This window comes from Zootoca vivipara, chromosome 4, assembly GCF_963506605.1.
Source record: "Zootoca vivipara chromosome 4, rZooViv1.1, whole genome shotgun sequence".
In the NCBI taxonomy this organism is placed as follows: domain Eukaryota; kingdom Metazoa; phylum Chordata; class Lepidosauria; order Squamata; family Lacertidae; genus Zootoca; species Zootoca vivipara.
In genome coordinates this window covers 28,039,955-28,063,758 of record NC_083279.1, presented here as the reverse complement: position 1 = coordinate 28,063,758, position 23,804 = coordinate 28,039,955, and the positions used below count along the sequence as shown (strand labels likewise).

The 23,804-nt window shown below is 43.0% G+C and overlaps 1 protein-coding gene across 2 annotated transcripts; it reads left to right on the top strand.

Annotated features, from left to right (window-relative positions):
* The first annotated feature begins 699 nt into the window (after positions 1 to 699).
* Positions 700 to 18,016, top strand: LOC118085745 (interleukin-1 receptor-like 1). Of its 2 annotated transcripts, XM_060273410.1 has the most exons (8): positions 700 to 6,365; positions 7,735 to 7,805; positions 9,171 to 9,354; positions 9,778 to 9,943; positions 12,794 to 12,956; positions 14,755 to 14,823; positions 14,949 to 15,069; positions 15,357 to 18,016. In XM_060273410.1, the coding sequence occupies exons 2-8, from the start codon at positions 7,742 to 7,744 to the stop codon at positions 15,568 to 15,570; spliced, it is 981 nt and encodes a 326-aa protein (XP_060129393.1). In that variant the 5' UTR covers positions 700 to 6,365; positions 7,735 to 7,741; the 3' UTR covers positions 15,571 to 18,016. The 2 variants fall into 2 exon arrangements, with proteins under 2 accessions (XP_060129393.1, XP_060129392.1); XM_060273409.1 differs by lacking the exons at positions 700 to 6,365; positions 7,735 to 7,805 and having other exon boundaries at positions 8,841 to 9,354.
* The last annotated feature ends 5,788 nt before the right edge of the window (positions 18,017 to 23,804 follow it).

Here is a 23,804-nt window from a genome sequence, read left to right as displayed (position 1 = left end):
AAGCATTCGTCCTGATTTGTTTACACAAATTTTGTGAGGAGGGGTGTCACATGACGGCTGTTCAGCGGTCATTTTTTAAAAATGGCACATTCATGACGATCTGTGCTCCTGATGCTTTTGGAACAGTCAAACACAATCCCGCTTTCAGTACTGTTTGTCCCTGCAAAAGTTTGGGGTGGTTGCACTGCTTCATTCCCCATCAGTGTATATCCTGTAACTTCTTGCTGAAACCCCACCTTTTTATCCCATAAATGTTCTAGTTTGTTTCCCTCCTGTTTTATTGTTTGCTATAGGCAGCAATAATGTGGTCATAGCTGCCAAGTATCCCGTATCCGCCGGGAAAACCCCTTTTTTCTTACTGTTTCCCGGCGGTCTCCCGTTTGGTGATAAATCCCGGCATTCTCCCTTAAATTCACTTCTTCCCGGCTGCCATTTTTCTGGTGCCGCTTTGCCCTTCTATGGGCACCAGAAAATGGGGACGCCGGTGCCGGAAGTCGCTTCCGCGCATGACCGGAAGTTGCGTGACGCGACTTCCGTTGGCGCTTGCCCTTCTATGGGCATCAGAAAATGGCGGCGCCGGCACCGGAAGTCGCTTTTACGTGTTTCCGGTCATGTGCGGAAGCGACTTCTGGCGCTGGCGCCGCCATTTTCTGATGCCCATAGAAGGGCGAAGCGCCACCGGAAGCTGTGTCACGCAACTTCCGGTCATGCGCACGCTGCCGATCCCGGATCTTTATGACCCGGACTTGGCAGCTATGAATGTGGTACCATTGCAGAAGCATTGCAAAGCAAGCTACAAGCAGAATAACTCTACAACCAATGCACTGATGTTAAGAAGATGTTTCAGAACACACACACACACAATAAAACAGCAGTCTGGAGGAGCCCTCTGTTTTCTTTTAGGAGCAGCTGTCTTTGTTGCCACAGAAGATGGTCACAGCATCAAATTAACTAGGAAATCCAATCATCAGGCAAAGGAATGGGAGGGTCTTAACATCCCGGCTGGGACAGGAAGCTAGCTCACTGGTTTGTGGCTTTTAGTTGATCCTAATAAAGGTGGTATTCTGTTTCTACTGCAGCTGCTATATTATCCTTGAATGAATCTACATGGCACAGCATTGAAAACCATGATGTTTTGCAGGCATGTCCACAGTCCGTTTTGGGGGCTTAATCCAGCCCTCCGGTTGGTTTAACGTGGCCCCTGTGGCAGTTTATTTCCTGGGGTAAAATCCTGAATAAAATCTCAATCCTAAAAAAAAGGTTAACAACTTTGGTTGGCCCTCACGGTCCTTCACTTCATCAAATCTGGCCCTCCTTGAAAAAAGTTTGGACGCCACTGGATTCATTCTGTTTGCTAACCACTTGGCAATGTGACTCCCAGACCATTTTGCTTTAAATTAGCACACTTTGATATTTATGTGCTACAGGGTTCCACTTACGCTCTGTGAAGAGCCCACATGTTCTGGGGGGCCGTGAAAGAAGGCAAGTAGCAAGAAGTTGCTTGTGACATGAATGTCAAAGTAGCTGCACAATTTGTACTTGAGGTTTCCATTTGCAGTTTGAAATGGCATTTAAACATCCTTGTTAATGTATTTAATAAATTACTCTGTACTACCGGTATATCAGCTGTAGGGATCTCTTACCAGGAGTACCTAGCACACTGTACCAGTTTTGTTTTAATCAAAAGAGACCTCTTTCTTTGAGGCTATTGCTTAGGGACCTAGAAGTACCCAGAAGAGTTATTTGAGGTACCAAGAGCAGAGCTTTTGGTACCGTAGTACCCAAGAAGAATTCATTGCACTCTTCACTTGCTGCAATGCACAAAACCATGATCAGGTACCATTCTTTTCCTTCCTTTCTTTTCTGCAGTTTCAGTATTTCTAGAAACAAGTCATTCATGAAATTGAGAATATAAGTACAGTGGTACCTCTAGTTACGAACTTAATTCTTTCCTGGAGGTCCGTTCTTAACCTGAGACTGTTCTTAACTAGAGGCCTGCTTTTGCTAATGGGGCCTCTTGCTGCCGCTGCGCCGCCGGCACACGATTTCTGTTCTCATCCTGGGACAAAGTTCTCAACTCAAGGTAACTCTTCCAGATTAGCCGAGTTTGTAACCTGAAGCATTTGTAACCTGAAGCATTTGTAACTCGAGGTACCACTGTAATCAACTTTAGAGCTGGATTGTTATTTAGATTTATTAGACATGTTCTTGAATAGCAATTTGAATTTGAAAAGTAAAGTGTTGGGAAGTTCTGTTTTAGTGGCAGTGCAACTAATGATTGCCCATTTCATGAAGGATTTGGAGGGAGCTATGAAATAATACTGGTATTAAAAAGATTTGGGCTACAGCTTTGTTTTGCAATGACTCTTGTCGTTCAGTTCTCTGCTGGTGTTCTGCAGAAGCTTTCCTCCAGGTACACACTCACAGAATACTCAATGACCAAATGCAGTGCTTTTTTTCTGGGAGGACACAGGGGTATGCATACCCCTAAACATTTTGTGAATCTTTGTACTTTTGTCCATTTACTGCAGGGGTGGCCAACTCTCAAGAGACTGCGATCTACTTTCAGAATCAAAAACTGGCAGTGATCTACTCCCATTTTTTTTGGGGGGGGTGTTTCAGCTCAAAGCTGTTGAGCTTTTTTGGAAGGAAAGCCCCGGGTTTTTTGGGTTCAGCACAGAGAAAGCTCCGTCTTCCCTTCCAGAGATCAAACAACAATGAGCGCCAGGCGAGGGAGCGGGGCAGGAGTCAGTTTTAGCTATGCTAAGGAAAGGGAGCCAGATATCGGCCGCGATCTACCAAAACCTTGCGGGGATCTACCAGTAGATTGTGATTGACCTGTTGGACATCCCTGATTTACTGTATTTTTCTCCCCTGTTTTGAACCATAAAATGATTATTTTCTTGAGTCAAAATGAGAGTACCCCTAAACATTCTTCTTCTTCTTCTTCTTCTTCTTCTTCTTCTTCTTCTTCTTCTTCTTCTTCTTCTTCTTCTTCTGAAAAAAAACACTGACCAAATGTTTGGCTACCAAATGCTCCTTAATAACTGGAATTGCTAATAACAGAAGACAAAAACAGTTGATAGTTCTAAGAAGTTCAGAAGCTTCCTGAGGAGGTTCTGCTTACAATGATATTTCCTTTGAGGTTGCTGATGTTGCACAATGTCTCGTTTTGTAGCAGATGTCATGGCTATTAATAGGTGTTCTTTTCCCCATCCTTTGAAAGCACACAGTGAATTATTACATTCATACACATTTCAAAAATATCCTGATTCTAGTCTTAAATTATAACCACAAAGCAGTATTTAACTTTGCACGTTTCCCTCTTATTTTAAATAGAGGATTTCTCCATGGCATGTTGTTGTTAGTTTGGTGGGGAATAGGCCGTATACCAAGACCCTTATAATTCCTGGATCCAGCAAGTGTTAAAACCTTTAAAAAAAATTAAGGTTTTTTTTAATTGAGATTTTTCCACAATACAGTAAAATTTCCAAGCCAAGGGCCTGCTGGTTTCTCTTTAAGGTTTCCAGACTCAAAAGAGAGCAGGGCAATTAAATGCAGAGAAGTCCTGTCCTCTATTGAGTCTGGCAACCCTGGTTGCAGCAGAGTTCCCTCCCCTCCTAGTAAGGAGGAAAGAGCGACCCGGAACCAAGAAGAAACATCTCTTTTAAGGGTTTGCATTTTGGCATGGAGAAGGACATCACCTCTACAAATAGTGAGACATTACATCACACAAAAGGTGGGGTTACTGTGGCTCAGGCAGGCCAAGGTGTGATATTCCTGAGGATTTAACAAGTTTTACATAGTTCCAGACACAGTTTACACACAAAAAAAAGCATTTGATAAGATAATCAGGATGCCTGTCAAACATCCCTCAAAGCAGAGCATCTGGGCAAACAATGACAATTAATACAAAGGAGGTTCATACTGTAGATATAAGAGGAATCCCTTCAGGAACTTCTTTTGATTGCCATCTGCCTACATGTTCTCAGGCAAGGGTTATTAAGGAGGCAGAGGAAATATTTAGAGTCTTCTGGAGAGCCAAGAGGGTTTTTGGATTGCTCTCCTGTACTATATTAGACATGCAGTATATATACTGTATATATATATACAGTGGTATCTCAGTTCTCGAACGTAATCCATTCTGGAAGACAGTTTGAGTTCCAAAACGTCTGAAAACCGAGGTGCAATGGGCTGTATTTGGAAATTCAATTGAGAAAATTGAAAAGCACGCAGCGGAAGCCGTTCGACTTCTGAGGCACGTTCAAAATAGGAAGCATTTACTTCTGGGTTTTCAGTGTTCAAGTTCCAAAATGTTTGTCAATGGAGACGTTCGAGAACCAAGGTACCACTGCATGTGTGTTTACCTTGCAAATATCAACATTTATTCTGTATTTGAGACCTTAGAATTCTTATAACAACCACATGACTGCCTTCGCACATTCTTTTAATGCACGTTGGGCCTCTGTGGCCAGGCCCTGAAAACAGCAGGATGAGGAAGAATCCTGCTTGTTCCTGTCTTCAGGAATGTGGGTGCCAGCTGCCAGGCTCAGGTGTTATTGTTAGGTGGCTACAGCTGTTGGACAGTAGGCATTTTGCACAGGGCTTTGTATCATTACTTTGTTTAGCACTAACAAGTTGTTATAGGTTTGGGGGAGGATGCCCCTAAACCCTAGAAATTAATAAATGGTCGGCTTTTGATCAATTTGGATATGGATGAAAGTACTAGCTGCAGAACTGTGTCAGACAAGGAATCCCTAGCTGGCCTAGTGAAGAGCAAATATGTTAACATGACCAAAAGTGTTGATGGGCCACCTGAGAGCAATCCTTTGGTTCGAGGAGACAGATGTTGCCAAGGTGATGGGGTGTGTGTTGAGGTGACAGGAAAAAGGAGTCTGTAAGCAAGGGATTCTGGGAAGGAGAAGCAGAGTCTGGGATCCATCTTGGGAAGGCTGGCTGGGAGAGATGCCTTGGACTCCATGGCTACACTGCTGTGGGGGACAATCCTCTCTTGAAATGACTGACCGTGCTGTAAGAGCTGGACTCCCTCCTTGCAGACCGAAGGTGTGAATAGGTGATTAAACCGTATTTCTTAAATCTACGACTGTATCTGCCGTGTCTCAATTCTCCAAAGGAGCACAGACCCCCACCTTTTTAGCCCATAGATGTTCTAGTTTGTTTCCCTCCTGTTTTATTGTTTGCTATAGACAGCAATAATGTGGTACCATTGCAGAAGCATTGCAAAGCAAACTACAAGCAGAATAACTCTGCAACTAATGCACTAATGTTAAGAAGATGTTTCAGAACACACACACAATAAAACAGCAGTCTGGAGGAGCCCTCTGTTTTCTTTTAGGAGCAGCTGTCTTTGTTGCCACAGAAGATGGTCACAGCATCAAATTAACTAAGAAATCCAATCAGCAGGCAAAGGAATGGGAGGGTCTTAACATCCAGGCTGGGACAGGAAGCTAGCTCACTGGTTTGTGGCTTTTAGTTGATCCTAATAAAGGTGGTATTCTGTTTCTACTGCAGCTGCTATATTCTCCTCGAATGAATCCACATGGCACAGCATTGAAAACCATGATGTTTTGCAGGCATGTCCACAGTCCATTTTGGGGGCTTAAATTAAATTAAATTAAATTAGCACACTTTGATATTTATATGCTACAGGGTTCCACTTACGCTCTGTGAAGAGCCCACATGTTCTGGGGGGGGGGGCGTGAAAGAAGGCAAGTAGCAAGAAGTTGCTTGTGACCTAAATGTCAAAGTATCTGCACAATTTGTACTTGAGGTTTCCATTTGCAGTTTGAAATGGCATTTAAACATCCTTGTTAATGTATTTAATAAATTACTCTGTACTATATCAGCTGTAGGGATCTCTTACCAGGAGTACCTAGCACACTGTACCAGTTTTGTTTTAATCAAAAGAGACCTCTTTCTTTGAGGCTATTGCTTAGGGACCTAGAAGTACCCAGAAGAGTATTTCTTAAATCTACGACCGTCTCTGCCGTGTCTCAATTCTCCAAAGGAGCACAGACCCTGGGTGAGTGCCTGGAACCCCCTGGGCTCTTGCCACTGCTTGGCAGAGAGAGGGTAAAGCACAGAACTTTTGTAACAGTATCAGTTCAGGAAATAATTTTGCAATTTGAGGAGGTGGCTTACTCAACAAAATCCTTATCTGCACAGCATTTCATGCAACACTGATAGCTGTTAAGTTCACAAACCACACAGAAGGAGGAGCCTCAGCTAAAGATATAATGAAAACCCTTTAGCGTTTTGGATCAGCTAAGCATCTTAGTGAAAGGAAGAGGAACAGGGGAGGACAGGGAACCGGCCGAGTTTCTCCATTTCGCACTCTTCAGTCGGTGGGTCACATGCAATATTATTATTATTATTATTAATTAGGATATGTTGTATTCTGCCTTGTTATACTTTGTCACGAAGAGCGGCTTATAAATTCATAAAGAAATACATTGAAATAATCCTTGCGCTCAGAAATGCTTGCATAAGATCATTACATAATCTTGTTATATACTGATAGTCGTTTTGCTTTGCTATGTTGTTATGAAATTGTTTTGTAATATTTCTTGGTTTGTAAGCTGCTTGGAGCATGATTGTGTGTGTGTGTGTGTGTGAGAGAGAGAGAGAGAGAGAGAGAGAGAGAGAGAGAGAAAGCAAGCAGCATACAAATAAAATGAATGAATGAATGAAGGTGGCTTGCTTCAACAGTTGGCTGATGGCTGCACAGCTTCCATTTCTGTTGTGGTACCATGGACAGTAGCATTGCAATAGTAAATGGTTGTATACACATACCATACACACACACCCCACTTAAACAGTCCTGGGAACTGTAGTTTGTTATGGGTGCACTCTGAGGGGTAAGCAACAGTTCCCAGGTTTCTTGAGGGTGGGCGGGATGTGCCTTAAATGTGGGGTGTGTATGCAGCCAGGGACTGTGTACTGAGTTCTAGATATTGCAGCAGGACAGTGTCAGATCTGGATGTTATTTTCTTATAGCCGGATCCTATATTAATATCTGAATCATGATTCTGAATATTGGAACATTCGGTCTATCAGCTACTAAGCAGTTCACCATCAGATACTTTAACTTATTTCATAAAACGGAAGGTGGGAGGGGATTTCCCCAAAGAAGATAAAAGTGCTACTGTGAAAGAAATGTGGAGGGTGATTATTTACCATTAGTTACAGAGAACCAGGCAGAGGGCCTTCTCGGTAGTGGCGCCTGCCCTGTGGAATGCCCTCCCACCAGATGTCAAGAAAATAAGCAACTATTTTACTTTTAAAAGACAATTGAAGGCGGACATGTTTAGGGAAGTTTTTAATGTTTGATGCTGTATTGTTTTTAATATTTGGTTGGAAGCTGCCCAGAGTGGCTGGGGAGACCCAGCCAGATGGACGGGGTATAAATAATAAATTGTTGTTGTTGTTGTTGTTGTTGTTGTTGTTGTTGTTGTTGTTGTTGTTGTTGTTATAGAGCTGCCTTTTTTACTTGCTGTGTTGAATATCAGTCTCTGGGCAATGGGCTGAAACAGAAATGCTGTGCAAGTATTCAATACAACAAGGCACAAGTTGATCAGGTGGATTTTTGCAAAACAATGTCTTTTCAATTGGAAAAAAATCTAGATATTTCTCTTTCAGCATGCTGATAATTCTGAAGCGTCAAATAACAGGGTTTCCTTTTTTTCCTTTTTTTAATGCCCCCCCCCAATTTAGCAACACAATGGCCCTCTTGTATTTCATCTTACTCATGGCTTTCTCTGTCATCGCTGGGAAACCGCAATACTGTAAGTCTTACTCTGCGCTGATTTTTCTCACAGAAATACCTTGAATATGATTGATTCATTCTGTGGAATGAATGAACTGCTGATCACAGTTGCGCGTCTAAACTAGAATTATCTAGACATCCATTTGTCAGTTTTCATTTCTTAGTGCAGAAAGTATTAATCTGATGTGTAGAGATCTTTCCTATTCTGCTTAGTTCAAGAGGGTTCTGGAAAGGTTTATTTCTAATGTGAGAGAAACAGGAATAAGGTTTCTGATGTTTGGGTTATTTCTCTGGGAAGCTGTGTACAGCTGGATTAAACTGGTTCTGTTACGTTTCTGTCAAGGTCATGCTGACTGTTATAGTAAGGCAAGGAGGAGCCTGGGCTCTCATTCTTGCTTTATCTTTCTTTGTTCTGATGTTCTGTATGCTTAGTGCTAAGGTTTAGTCTTATTCTAAGTTTGCAAGTTGTATTTTAAGTGCTGCAACTGGATTTTTTTATGGACTGTGCCAATCCTGATTGTATTGGATTTGTGACCATTGTGTATCCAGGGATGGCCAAACTCGGCCCTCCAGCAGTTTGGGGACTACATCTCCCATCACCCCTAGCTAGCAGGACTAGTGGTCAGGGATGATGGGAATTGTAGTCCCAAAACAGCTGGAAGGCCAAGTTTGCCCATGCCTGATATCAGTAAAGCTCTGCTGGATAAAGTACAATTGCCTCTGGTCTATTTTTGGGGAACTCTGCTGAACTCTGCAACGTGTTTAAGTTTTTTACTCTGGCGGTGGCGTGACACCATTACTATTGAAAAAATTCCTTAAAATATACATAAACACCCCAATCCAGTTTCCATGAGCACTGCAATTTGATCAGTGAAAACCAGGTTCTATGACCACTCAGCCAGTGGAGATAGATGCCTATGTCACTGTGTTTATTTGGGCTCCATTGAACTGCTTTGATAGATCTTTTGATAAGGATGCACTTTGTGGGGAGATTCATGAGCTGGATCATGTCCATGACAAAAGTGCATTTCCTAATCCAGAAGAGGGAACATGTAGATGAGTGTTGTTGTTGTTTTGCATTTGTTTCCAAGACACAGTTACTGGTTTTAGCAGGCATCCCCAAACTGCGGCCCTCCAGATGTTTTGGCCTACAACTCCCATGATCCCTAGCTAACAGGACCAGTGGTTGGGGAAGATGGGAATTATAGTCCAAAACATCTGGAGGGCCGAAGTTTGGGGATGCCTGGGTTTTAGTATGACATTACCAGCAGCATTAAACAAGCTAGGAAATCTCTTCTGATGTAGGTATGCAGAATGTTTTTGTCGAAGCCCCCCTCCCTTGATATTTTGCAAAGGAATTTTGAATCTATATGTATGTTTGCAGGGCTTACAATAGCAGGTGAGGCTTTTGTTGTAAGGTGCCCTGTGCATGACACTGTGGTCTGGCAGCGTGGTGATACAACCATCTCTACAGACAAAAGGGCCCGAATACATGCTTCAGGGAATGAGCTTTGGTTTCTGCCCGCATCCGTTGAGGACAATGGAAATTACACATGCGTCCACCCTGAGTAAGTAAAAAGATGAGCAAAAGCTTTGTGTGAGTGTGTGTCATAGAATCAAAAAATTGGAAGGGTTCCAAGGGTCATCTAGTCCAACCCCCTGCAATGCAGGAATCTCAGCTAAAGCATCCATGACAGATGGCCATCCAACCTCTGCTGAAAAACCTCCAAGGACTCCCACCAGCTCTCATGGGCGTCTGTTCCACTGTTCCGAATATTTAGTCAGAAACTCCTTTCTTGTAACTTGAAGCCATTGCTTCGAGTCCTACCCCCCAGAGAAGGAGAAAACAAGCATGCTCCCTCTTTCATATGACAGCCCTTAAGATATTTGAAGATGGCTAGCATATCTCCCTCCAGTCTCTTCTTTTCTAGGCTAAACATACCCAGCTCCTTCAAGCACTCCTCGTCATGGGAGTTGCTTTGTGTTCACAGGTATGCTCCTAAAACGATGATTGTCATAATAAATCCAAAGATAAAAGGCACTTGTTATTATGAAGATGCTCTTTATTTGGAAACAACTGGAAGCCCTGGATCCGCTAAAATATTCTGCCCTTCTTATAATGACTATGAGAATGCATCTGCTATGAAGTGGTTCAAGGTATGTATCATCGATATCTGGCTGTACGGTTTAGAGAGACAGTGTTGGGCTTGAAGGTTCTCTGTGCAGCACCAGCCTCCTCTAGAGTGTGAGAAGGGAAAGTCTCAATTATCTGCTGAGATGTCATCTCCTCTGCCAGGAAGTAAGTGCTGAACACAACCACTTTTGAATGTTTTAATCTGACGTTAGGCTCGCACACTCCCTTTCTGGTCTGTGCAGGTGAAATTTAGGACTTGGCATTGAAATTTTGGAGGACTTCAGCATTCATGCCTGTCAGGAGTATGGGCAGGAGTCAGGCTCTGGGGCCTGTAATGTTTTGCAGGACTGGGGCCTGCCTCAGCTTGTGCTGGAGAAGCAGGGAGTGGCCACTCAGGTGAGACCTCAGCTTGTGCTGGAGAGGCAAGGAGTGGTCACTCAGGTGAGGCCACGATACTTCACTGCACCTGGTGGCAGGAGCTGGGAGGGATAAAAGCTGAGCATTTCCCTTCAGCTCTTTGCCACAGCAACGCTATCCCTGCCTGGTTGCCTCTGGCCTCTTGCTCCTTGGACCCTTGCCTTGCCGACGCCTTGATCCTCGACCCTTGGACCTCTGCCTTGCCGACGCCTTGATCCTCGACCCTTGGACCTTTGCCTTGCTGACTCCTTGCTCCTTGACTCCCAGACTCCCAGACCTTCACCTCTGCTTTGCTCCTTGACCCTGCGACTGCCTGCTGCTGGACCCTCAGCCTTGCACCTGTTCCTGCTTCTACACCACCATCTTGCCTCTAGTCCTGACGTCCTCAGCCAGGGCTTTAACCGCCCGCCGACCGGACCGTGACAATGCCCAGGCTGGCTTGACACGTATTATTCATGACTTTATGGCTGCCATGACAACCATGAGACTCTCCAGCATACAGAGGTGGGTTTAGGGAAATGCGACGGGTTCAGAGCCTCAGGGATGCTGCCAGGGATGATGCAGCTGTGATTTGCAGTGGAGCACAAGAGGTGGAGGGTTGCTAAATGTGAGACCCCAACATCCACCACTGAGGTCACACACTAGTTCTGTCATCCTTCACTGCCCTGGAAATGGCAGTGGTCTTGTTCATGGGTAGACTGTTATTTATTTCCTCATACACATCCTGACTTTCTTTCTAATAAGGGACTACACAGCTGCTGACAATATGGTATCACATAGCAGCACACAATGTTAGAATATCGTTTTATTGTTTGCTGTTACTTATTTGTGCACCATTTGGTTAGATTCCTCAGCTATAGCCAGTGCCGGATTTACATATACGCTAAACAAGCAGTAGTTTAGGGACCCACTCTCTTGCCCCCCCCCCAAAAAAAAAGTTGAAGGGAAAAAACACCTGCACGTTCATTTCCAAAATATAAGATAAAAAACAAATAAAATAAAACCAACATACAGCAACAGTGTTTTGTGTTTATTAAATTACCATATAGCATATATGGTATTGGGACCCTTGTACCTACGGGACCGCCTCTCCTGGTATGCCCCACGGAGGACCTTAAGGTCCACAAGCAACAATATTCTGGAGATCCCAAGCCATAAGGTGGCTAGATTGGCCTCTACTAGGGCCAGGGCCTTTTCAGTATTGGCCCCAACTTGGTGGAACGCTCTTTCACAGGAGACCAGGGCCCTGCGGGATTTGTCATCTTTCCGCAGGGCCTGCAAGACAGAGCTGTTCCGCCTGGCCTTTGGGCTGGACTTAGTCTGACCCATGTGTTTTTCCTCCGTCATGGTTTGGATTTATGGACTACTTAAAATGAGGCTGCATTTAAATTTTAATATTGTATTTTAATCTGTATTTTAATTAATTGCTTTTTATGTTTTATTGTAATTTTATTGGTGTTAGCCGCCCTGAGCCCGGTTTTGACTGAGGAGGGTGGGGTATAAATAAAATTTTGTTGTTGTTGTTGTTGTTCTTGTTGTTTAGTCGTTTAGTCGTGTCCGACTCTTCGTGACCCCATGGACCATAGCTCGCCAGGCACTCCTGTCTTGCACTGCCTCCCGCAGTTTGGTCAAACTCATGTTCGTAGCTTCGAGAACACTGTCCAACCATCTCGTCCTCTGTCGTCCCCTTCTCCTAGTGCCCTCATTGATCCCCTTCATGGATCAATGCATTGTCATGGCGAAGGGGCTTGAAGAACTCAGAGAAGCTATGAGCTATGCCATGCAGGGCCACCCAAGATGGACAGGTCATAGTGGAGAGTTTTGACTAAACGTGATCCACCTGGAGAAGGAACTGGCAAGCCACTCCAGTATCCCTGCCAAGAAAACTCCATGGACAAAGACAACAGGCATATTATTATTATATTGAACACAAAACAGTGACAATTTGTTGTTGACAAAGGACACCTGGACATATAAAGGGCCCCATTACCTTCATTAGTTTAGGGCCTCATCAAACCTAAATCCAGCCCTGGCTATAGCAGTCAAGGTGTAAGATGTCCTTAAGATTATAATTTCCCACAGCTCCAAGTATGCAGATAGTTTACTTGCAGAGGCATTTTGAACTTCTGGAAACTTCAGCTTCTCTGAGCATGCTGATCCTTCCCTCTTGAGTCTCAGTTTTGTGTTTTGACTACAGTCTTGTTGGCAGTGCTCTTTTTCTAGAAAAAAAAGCGGTGGCAGAACTCACCATGAACACTCTCCTCATTCTCTTAGAATGGCGATGGTACCCAACAGAGAAGTGCCAGGACTGAGTTCCGGAGAGTTCCGGCTGGAAAAAAAGGCCTTGCTTGTCAGCACGCAACACTGGATTTCACATTTAGAGGAGCAGCAGTAGTAATAATATTTAACAAGTCATTAAACAGTGGTGAAAAATGAATATGTGTTTTGCTTTTTAGGACTGTAAACGCCTTCGTGGAGCAAGGTACAAAGCGGTTAAAGATGTCCTTTACATTTCCGATGCAACTGAAAGTGACAGTGGATACTATACTTGCCAGTTTACATACAACCATGGTGGAAGAGCATTTCCAGTAACTGCAACAACGCCTTTTAGAATTACAGGTAAGGTGATAGTGGGCATGAACCAGTTTGATAAACAAACAAATATTTTGTAGTGTGTTTGTACGTTTTGGTTGCTTTGGTTCCTAAAAAGATAGTGTGGTCCTATTATTAGCACAAACTGGTGTTGAAGTGGTATTAAATGATGAGCCAGTCTTTACGGTATTATGCTGTTCTATATTTCTGTCTGACATGGTTATTCTAACAGTTGTAACCAGTGCTACTTTTTCTAGAAAAAAAAGGTGCCAGAACTCACCATGAACGCCTCCCTTGTTCTCTTATAATGGCAATGGTGCCCACCTGAGAGGTGCCAGAACTGAGTTCCGGCAAGTTCTGGTTGAAAAAAAAAAAAGCCCGTGTTGTAACTGTGTTTGCTGTGTAAATTGATGAGTTTATGTGCTCAGCGCTCTCACACATATACCAGGAAACCGTCTTTTGACAAGACTTCAGCAAATAATGAGATCTGCTTCTGTTTGATGTCGACCAATTAGAGAATCTTTTATCATCTTCCAAGCAAGTCCAAAATTAAAAACCTTGATTATATATATTTTCATTTCCACACAGTTTGAATTTTAAAATCCATATTATATCAATGAGTTCCAAACTTTCCAATCTTGCTTGTTGTAAATATTTGTAAACAGTTCTTCTAAGGGGGGGGGTTGTTAAGTAAAATAATAAAGCACAATAATAAAAGAGTCTTGGCCCCCTTTCCTTTCCGCTCTAACATACCAACTCTGGCTCTAATGTAATCCTTCTTCAGTTCAGTCTTTTTTATCACCTCACCTCAGTGGCTGAGTTGTTTAGCAGAATAATTCCCCCCTCCGCGCCTGAAGCATGTCTAAAACTTAAATCTAATTTTTCATCTTAAGAAATGGAACCTGAAGCGCTCAATGGGGACAGCGTCCAGGAGAGCCAGACTCTCTCGGGGCTTTCCATTGAGTGCCCCTCCAGCCCCTCCTTCCTTCTGAATTTGGAGCTGGGTTGTTGGGCATCCGTGGATGAGACTGCATCTTCCCTTCTCCAGGAAGATTTTGGGAGGCTGCTTATTCCCATCACAGCCTCTAATTGCCCCTTGATAGCCAGAGCAATGGAATGTTCAGCCATCTTCCGTGGCGTCTCAAGCAGAAGTCCATAAGGTCAGCATTTCGAATCCGCATGACAGGGTGAGCTCCCGTTGCTCTGTCCCAGCTCTTGCCAATCCAGCAGTTTGAAAGCATGCCAGCATGAGTAGATAAATAGGTACTGCTGGGTTGGGAAGGTAAACGGCGTTTCTGTGCACTCTGTCTTCCGTCACTGTATTCCATTGCTCCAGAAGCAGTTTAATCATGATGGCCACATAACCCAGAAAGCTGTCTGTGGACAAACGCCAGCTCCCTTGGCCTGAAAGTGAGCTGAGCGCCGCACCCCATATTTGAATTCAACTGGACTTAACCATCCAGGGGTCCTTTATTTGCTACTATTTTGTCCCAAAATGGATTTGGAAAGTCTTCCCTATTATCTGTGAATGTTCTGGTCCAAAGTTCAGCCTGAATTCTTCTAGAGTTGAACTCTCAAGTAATCCTAATTTATATTTGTAGGATTGAGTTTTGTTGTTGTTGTTGTTGTTGTTGTTGTTGTTGTTTTTTAAATAAGCAATAGGGATTACTCTTCTGATATCACATTGAAGTAATCTAAGTGATGCCGTATTTAAAATATCTTGGAGAATATTATGGATATAAACTATAATTCTAAATTGTGAAATCACAGCTTAAACATTAATCTAAAGTATTCTATCTCTGTCTCTTGCGCCCCGATTCCACAGATTCTGTTTTACTGACATCTCCTAAAGTTTTATATCCAAAGGATGGTGACGTTATAGAAGTAGAGATTGGTAATGATGCTATTTCTTCAGCTTTTTTTTTGTTTGTCTGTCCTAAATCTCCACCCATTCCATTTCATTGGATGACCTGGGGGGGTCTAATTTTATGCTGATGATGTATGGATTTGTCCTTCTAGGTTCTCCTGTGCAACTTTTATGTAAGGCATGGCTGGGCCACGGAAAGCAAGGCATAGCCATAAGCTTTTGGGAAGTCGATGGCGCAAACGATTCCAACCGCTTTGTTAAATCCAATAAATCGTAAGTAAAAAGATGTCCATTGTTAGGAGGTGGGGGAGGGGAGAAATAATTTAATTAGCTAATTTTTTTATGTTGCCAGAATTTCTAGAGTAGTTTACAAAAATGCATATTAAACGATAACAGCTTAAAATCCCCCAAAATACGTTGGAATCAGTTTTTAAAACTTGGAATGATGACAATGACAACAGCAACAGTTCTTGTCTAGCTTTGAAAAGATACCAAGTGAAGCAAGTTCCACTTCTAGGTTGCCAAAGCTGAGCTGGTTCTAATGACATCCTTTCTACTAGGTATATTGTACCTGGCAAAGGACAGTTTGCAGAGGCTGAATTACGCATTGCAGAAGTGAGGGAAGAAGACCTCAGTTTAACCTTTAGATGTGTCCTGGCCAATGATCTGGAGTACAAAACAACAGAAGTGACTCTGGTGCCCAAAGGGGCAGGTGAAGGTCAGAAGAATTTTAACCCTCTCTTTGTTCAACAACAGTCAAATCTCAAAGCGTAAGAATGACGTTCTTCCTATCTTTCCCTCGGAACTCTCCCGCCAGAACTCTCTCACCATCCCTGCTCTTGGCTTTCTTCAAGTGCTTCTAACTGCCTGGAACAAGGCCCATGTCACTTGTTTGGCAGGGTACAGGGGTATATGTGTGCGCAGTCGCTGGGGCAGCTCAGGACATGTTGACACCTGAAGCGAATCAGAACATGCAGCCATCTTTGGCCTGGGAACTCTAGTTTGTGAAGGGTGTGTTTTAAATATACAAGGAGGAGTTGCTCCCCTCCTTTGCCTTCTTCCATCTCTGCAGCCCCACCAGCAATGAGCAGCATCAGTGGCAAGCAAGCCCCCTGGCCAGCTCCGGGTGGGGTGTCTCCCTTTCCAGATCTGCTGCTCCTCCCAGCTCCTCCCAGCTGTCCCAAGCTTGCCACCTGAGGCGACTGCCTCAGCAAGGCTAATGGGTGGGTTGGCCCTGGTAGCAGCAGTGTGAGTGTGAGCTTCTGGTTTTGCATTGCTGGAATGTATAATAGACGGCGCAGTTCCATTGCTCCACCCACCTTTGGCCTTTGGCCCCACCCATTACTGGCAATCAACCCCTGAAAGCTTGCCCACAAGACCACGGGGCCTTTGGGGCTGAAAAGCGGTTCCTCACCCCTGGACTAAAGAGCTGGGGAGGGGCTGCTGGAATGCCCACTCTAATAGACATGTGCACACCAGCACAGTTTGTAAAAGGCCCAGTGTTTTACACTGCCCCCAACAGAGATGGCCCCTGGTAAATAGGGACTGTTGCAGCATATTGACCATCTGTGCCTTATATACAGTGCCAACCCCATTTTCCAATCATGTGCTGAGATCCTGACCATCATTTCCTGGGGATGATTCACAGAGCCCTGCTGATTTTACCTGCCGTAGCCTCAGAGCCACTGGAGCTCATCAGGATCGTAACCAGCAAGAAAAAAAAAAATCTGAGCAGGACAAGGCTCTGCCAATTTTGAAACATGTGATGCTCATTTACGAGATTCATTTAATAAATCCGTTTATTGGGGTACCGGTATATCCTAGGGACCTTCTTTGTCTGGTCTGAAATATATGTATAAGCAATAAATCTCCACCAGTCTCTTGCAAATATGTCTCTTGGTTCATTTCCTCTAGCTAGACTTAGCCCTAGTACATAAACTTGCATGTAAACTATCTGCCAAACCCTTTTATGCCACACTATTAAGATCATTCCAAAAAGTGGCAATTACATGTGCAAGCTACCTATAAGTATCTGTCTGAGGTTTGTCTATCAAGTCCATATTATCAGCTGAAAATAAATTTAGTAGAGCAAGCTTTGTGGTCTTCCTAAGGGATGGTTTAGTAATTTTACCCATTTCGTTGAAAACTTGATGCCAGAATACTGATATATTGGCACATCTCCTCCACATATGTTTATAGTTACCCCTATCACTACACCCCCTCCAACAAGTTGCTGAAACATTCCTATAAATGTATGATAAGTTTACCAGGGTAAGCCACCACTTTTGCAGTATCTTCAAATCCTTTAATGCTAATTGAGTGGGACCTCAGCATGGCCAGTAGTCTGGAATAGTGGAAGTTGCAATCTAAGGGGCACCCTTTCCCTCCTTGCTCTTTGTCTGATCAAAATCATGCTCTCCAAGTTCTCTTTGGCACCAGGAGAAGACATACAGATCTCACATCGTCTCCCAACTGATGAGAAAACCTTTTAAGTACAGTGGTACTTTGGTTTTCAAATGCCTCTGTAGTTGAACGTTTTGGAACTCGAATGCCAAAAACCTGGAAGTAAGTGCCTTGGTTTTCAAATGCGCCTTGGAAGTCGAACAGGAAACGAGGCTTCCATTTTGAGTTTTCCGTATTGAGGCTTATGCTTTGAGGCTTCCGCTTTTCGAACATTTCGGAACTCGAACGGACTTCCGGAACGGATTATGTTTGAAAACCAAGGTACCACTGTACAGCCAATTTAAGGATGCCAATCTATTCTCTCTACCCTTAGGCTTCTTGCGTAGGCTACCTTAGTAGGAGTTCATTTATTGGCTGTAGAGATGTTAAGAATTCCAGTCTCCACAAAAATGGCCTTGTCCCAAAATGGCATTTGAGACTTGAAGGGTTCGATCCATTCAGAGATTTATTATTAAATCCTTGAATTTCACTTCAGAGACAATAGAGAACTAGCAGTGAAGACACAGAAGCACTAGCATGATGTGGGTTTTTTGGGGGGTGGGGGGGACAATCGCTGTATGAAACAACTATTCAACAATCCAATATGACCCTACCCAGTCCGTACTTAGAAGATCTTTCTCCGAAGCTCTGTTTTGAGTTGTCCACCATCTTTGGGGCAGTGTTGCCAGAGTTATGGAACTTCCTTCTTAAGGAGGTTTAACCTGCTCCTTCTCGGCCAGTGTCAGCTCTGAGGCACCAGGCAAAGATGTCTCCCTGGCGCAAAAGTGCTTTTGGACCCACTGATTATTTGTTGGTTTTATAAATATGATTTCCTACCTGACTTTCATCATCAGGTCCCAGGGTTACAGCAATTTAAGAACACGTTTTGTAACAGTTTCACACAAATTACGGTCACAATAACAAAGTGACCTGAAAAGATGTATCTCAAGTGTCAAAATTCAGGGCAAAGAGGTAAATCTTCACCATATGCTGGAGTTTTAGGTGAAAATGGTTGATGAGAAAGGCTGCTTGTTCTGGAGCTGCACAGTCTGTTCCAGTTTTAATTTGTTTCCCCCCCCTGAATAGTTTTAAAGTCAGTTGGCTCAACAGTTAATGTTAATTGCTATGTACAGGCAAGGAGCATATCTGTTTGATCTGTTTTTTCTTCTATGTGGGCTTAAAAGTCATATATTTTAATTGGAGAACAGGCACTGGAAGAGCAGCTGTTTTGGCTCAGTGTTTTTAACGGATAAGAAACACTTAGAATGCCATCTTGACCAATGGATACCCTCCAGTTTTAATAGTTATTTATTACACAAGCACAGACCTGCAGTGCTTTGGTTAAAGAGTTCAGAACTACATCGCCAAATGTCTTCACAGAACTCAGACCCCATTTGATAATGTCTAACAATTTCTACGCACACAAATCAATACACCTTGGCTGCTTTGAGGGTCAAGACAAAGTGGCTAAGAAGGTTCTGTCTAAGGCAGTTGGGGATTTTGCATAAGCATCCATCAGAGGAATCCATGAGGAAATTTGATCAAATGTAGATTAGAAGGCAAAAGTCTGCTAAAAAACAAGAAATCTGAATCTAGGAAAACGCAGTGACAGGAACTGAGACTAGCAATAATGGAACAGAGGGAGGACTAATTCTGGGAAGTGGTGGCCTGAGGTTTAATGGAAGTGAGGTCATCACAGGAAGTTCCTTTATACTAAGTCCATTAGTCCGTCTGGTATTGTCTGCACTGCAGAGCAACACCTCTCAAAGTTTTAGAGAAGGGCTTTCCTAGCAAAGCACGTGAGCTGGCTCTGAGCTACAGCCCTTCCCTCCTTCTCATGACACAAGACATCCCAGTTAGTCTACTCCAGACTTATTATTCTAGCATTTCTACTATCACTGCTGTTTTGTGTGACTGAAAACAGAGCCCAGGATATTTTTATATTTTTGGTAATCTTCTTTATTTTATTTTCATCAGGGCATAGCAACACCTACGTGATTGTGGTGTTTGCTATTTTAGCAGGTCTTACAATGATCTTGGTGGTGGTTTACCATGTTTTTCATGTTGACATTGTCTTATGCGTCCGAAGGATATTTAACTGCAATAAATCCAGGGAAGGTGAGTATGAATGCGCCGTTTGTGCAAGCAGCAATGAGCAGTTGCATGGCACTGATATGTCCCAGAGACAAGAACGTATCCATGATCTACAGATGAGTGGCTCTTCATGTAGTTGGACATTCACCATGGTGAATTACCACTTGATAAAAGGTTGTATGGATCTGAGCAAATGTCACACTACATGGGCCTTCTTGGTAGTGGCACCCTCTTTGTGGAATGCCCTCCCTTCAGATGTCAAGGAAATAAACAACTATCTGACTTTTAGAAGACATCTGAAGGCAACTCTGTTTAGGGAAGCTTTCCAGGATTGGTGTTATAAATTAAAAAATCATCATTATTATACAAAAGGAATGCAAATTTGCTGTCAGGGAGCAGAGCATTGAAAAGCTAGAATGGGTGGGAAAGGATGGACTAACTCTGTTTTGATGGCAGTACCAGGAGTGGCTTAAATTGGACCAAGGAATTAATATAATCTAGTGTCAAAAAAAATTGATGGATTTTTTTGATTTTATTTCTTTTTCTTCTTTTCTATTTTCTTTTTTCTACTTAGGTTTGGTTTGCCGATCTTTTTTTCTTTTCTTTTTTTGTGTCCTTTTTTCTTTATTTTCTTCTTGATTTTCTTTTTCCCCCGTTTCATATTCTTCTGCAAAAAGGCTATTTTAATACTTTAATTTACTTATATACATCTGGAATAGAATGGATGTATCTGATATGAATAATGAAATGCACGATGTAACGTTTTTGTTTTAAATCTTAATGTATTTCTTCTTCTTCTTCTTCTTCTTCTTCTTCTTCTTCTTCAATTCTTGTGATTGATCATTTAATAAAAATTAAAAATAAATAAATAAATTGGACCAAGTTGCTTCAGAAAGCACATGACATGTTGATTTTATCACTTGCCAGTTGCTTCCCTTAAATTTGGAAGTGTGTGCTGGTAATGGACTATGACCTGGAAGACCAAGTTTCCAATTCCCACTCAGCCATGAAACTCACCTGGGGCTAGTCACTGTCTCTCAGCAGAACATGCCTTGTAGGTTTCTTGTGAGGATCAAAAGGTGTGGGGAGAATCATGTGAACCACCCAGAATTCCACCTTTACAATCATCTGTGGTACACACTCTCAAACTTTGGGATTGTTGAAACATATACAACAAAAATTTGATCAATTTGAGTTCTGCAACTCAAATTGGGTCTACTAGACCTAAAGATTTTAAGCAATGTGGACTGAATTCACTTCTGGGGCCCCTCTGGGATTAGGGGCCTGAAGTTTAAGCTTCATTAGTTTCCTAGTAGATCTGCCCCTACTAGGGACTCTGCTTTCAAGTTCTTGGAGTTCATTTCCCCTCTTTAGCTTTACTAATTTGATATAATAATCCTAAATAGTATAACAAATATGCACAATTAATGCTATGGTGCATGCAAGTTTGTTCACATTCAATGGGCTGAATAATTTCAAGTCTATCTGTGTTCTTTTCACACTTGTACTAAAAATTGTGCTAAGCATGCTGCGTATATTTGTACATGATTTGCAAACAGGCGTGCTAATAATCTGTAATCCTGCTGTTTAACCTGTACAGTACAACCGAATGAATTCCGCATTTCTAACTTGAAAATAACAGCTTTCTAAAATTCATACTTCAGCTTTGCAACCTATTTCTTGTTTTATTTCGCAGATGGGAAAGTATATGATGCATATGTTATCTATCCCACAAATGACACTTATGAAAATAATTTTATGGTCTCTTTCATTCATCAGATTCTACCAGAGGTTTTAGAAAAACAATGCGGGTATAGATTGTGCATTTATGGGAGAGACGTGTTGCCTGGAGAAGGTAAGCTGTTGTGCAATGAAGAAGCTGTGAATTACAAATTGTACTGCCATGATCTCAGCTACATACCACTACTAGCCTGAGAATAAAGGCTAGTCAACACAGAGCTCCAGTGTGGTAGGTCATGGATATGGAACCTGCGACCCTACATAGGTGTTGTTGGACCAGCCTGATTCATGGTCAGATATGATGGGAGCTGAAATAAAATATAATCTACAACAGGTCTGGGGAACCTCCAGCTCACAGGTCAAATAAGTCCTGTTTGTTTGGCATTCGCCCTTCCTTGGCCCCCCCCAGCCACAGCCATCTTAATCTTCTTTCTTCTTCTTTGGCAATCACTCGTAGCCAGGTAAGATTGTCTTCCATAAACACGGTTTTAACAGTGAGTCTGTAAGTGAATGTAGAGGCCAATTCTGGATCCACACGTCCTTCCACAGTGGGGACATTAGTTTCCGGGCAGGAGTTAATCACAATGACGGTTTGCCAAGCTCATTTCACCCTTTCGTCTTGAGTTTGAGCGTCTTCAAAGCCCATGACACCTTTGGTAAAGGCTGTTCTCCAGTGGCCAGTGTTTCCCAGTTGTTGTTGTTGTTGTTGCTTATACTACTTTTTTTTAGATTTGCCTTCAGAGAGTCTTTAAACCTCTTTTGTTGACCACCAGCATTACGCTTTCGGTTTTTAAGTTCGTAATAGAGCAGTTGCTTCAGAAGTCGATAATCGGGCATCCACACAACATGACCAGTCCAACGAAGTTGATGTTGAAGAATCATTGCTTCAACACTGGTGATCTTTGGCATCAAAAGAGCATTAGAGTGTGTTCCAATTGTTCCTCTGCAAGCAGGGCTTGCAATTGGCACTGAATTTATATTCAGCACTGAAAGCAAGCCCTGCTTGTGGTGGGGCTCTTCCTTAATAGACAAAACTCTATTGTCTAGAGCTGCACTGGCAATAGTTCAAATCTGCCATGGTAGGCTCTGGAGGTCTCCAAGGAGAGGCCTAGCTAGCCATCTGATGAGGATGCTCTAGCTTTCTCTTCCAAACTCTCCGACTCTAAGAGCCACAAGAAATTCTTTACTTTAGATGCAGTGGCCAGTGTTGGTAGTGGATATCTTCTGAGCCTGAGATTTCTATTAGCCTTCTGAAATAATGCACCATAGAGTTGGAAAGGTCTTCTGCTATTTCTTAACTATGCACTTTATACATTGGCAGATGCTATTAGTGCAATTGAAAGTAGAATACAAAAGAGCAGAAGACTGATAATCCTTCTAACAGTACGGCTGGCCAAGAGTGAACATTTTGCATATGAGCATCAGATCGCATTCTACAATGTCCTCATCCAAAATACCGTGAAAGTGATTCTGCTGGAAATGGAGGAAATTGGGGAGTACGACCGGCTGCAGGAGTCTCTCAGGCACCTCATTCACCAGCAAGGAACTATAAAATGGAGAGCAAAATACATGGCCTCTCCATCCTCACCCAACACTACCTTTTGGAAGCACGTGGAATACCAAATGCCATGGAGGTGGCATTTAAAGAAGCCAACAACAGCAAATCCTGCATATGGTTTGCTGTAAATAAGCCGGCAAACGGGACTAGCTTGCAGGAATGTTTACTAGCTCGCTGCGGGCCTCTTACAGCAGCCTGCTGCATTTCTTTGCTAGGTGTAAGGGGAAGGGTGGAGCACTCTGACTTGCAGGCCTGCAGTTCTTTGTTGCTTGTGGCTATCAGGCTAGCACTTAAATTTCAAGACAGCAGAATGATCTGCACGCTTTACTTCTTCTTTTTAAAATATATTTTAAATGAAAGATTTCTTAATTTACAAAAATACGTGCACTGTCTCTTTTTTCAAGTTGCATTTCCTACAGATCAGTTTCATTTGTTGTGAGACATTAGTGTTATATACAATGTCAGGTTAGGAAGAAAAGGGGGAAAGAGGTGGAGGGGGGAGCAGTGAGAGGGGTGGGGTCAGGTGGCCAGGCTTCTATTCTTCTGCTGTGTGGGGTTTTGCGTCAGCGTCACTTGTGTGGGTTCTCCTTATTATTCGCTAGTTGCATTTCTTTGTTATGAGAGGTTGGGGGTGGCTCTACTTCTGAAGGAATTTTCCATCCCCTCTTTTTCAAATTATTGCACGCTGTCCTGGATCTTTCAAAATGTTCGTCTCTAACCCAGCCTTTCTCAACCTGGCGCTTTCTAGAAGTTGTTGGGCTCCCATCAGCCCCCTTAGTTCAGTAGAAGACATCGTTGTGGGGCAGAGGGGAACAGTTAGGGCACCAATGCAGGCATGCACGCTCCTGTTATAAGAATTTTGAGGTCACACATATATAAGAAATGTTCATAAATGTACCATGCAAACAGTACAGGAAGACAGCCCTGAAAACCATTTTGACTTTCCCAAACTGACCAGAATTAAAGTGATATCCATCTTGTTGTAGGAGTTTCCCCCACCCCACTGAATCACACACACACATTTCCACATGACTAGCAACTTGGGAGCCATAATCCTGTCAGCCAGAGGCTCTGCCAACTGGACATTTCCCCATCAATGGCGCCAGACTGCTAGCCATCTCATTCACAATGGAAGACTCCTCCAAACAAAAGACAGTGATCAACTCTTACAAAA

What these genes read in the sequence shown, in the direction of transcription:
- LOC118085745 (XM_060273409.1), top strand. Translation starts at nt 9,101, where the DNA reads ATGTTTTTGTCGAAGCCCCCCTCCCTTGATATTTTGCAAAGGAATTTT. An exon ending in TACACATGCGTCCACCCTGA is followed by an intron (nt 9,355 to 9,777) that starts GTAAGTAAAAAG and finishes TTGTGTTCACAG; the next exon opens with GTATGCTCCTAAAACGATGA. An exon ending in AACGCCTTTTAGAATTACAG is followed by an intron (nt 12,957 to 14,754) that starts GTAAGGTGATAG and finishes CCGATTCCACAG; the next exon opens with ATTCTGTTTTACTGACATCT.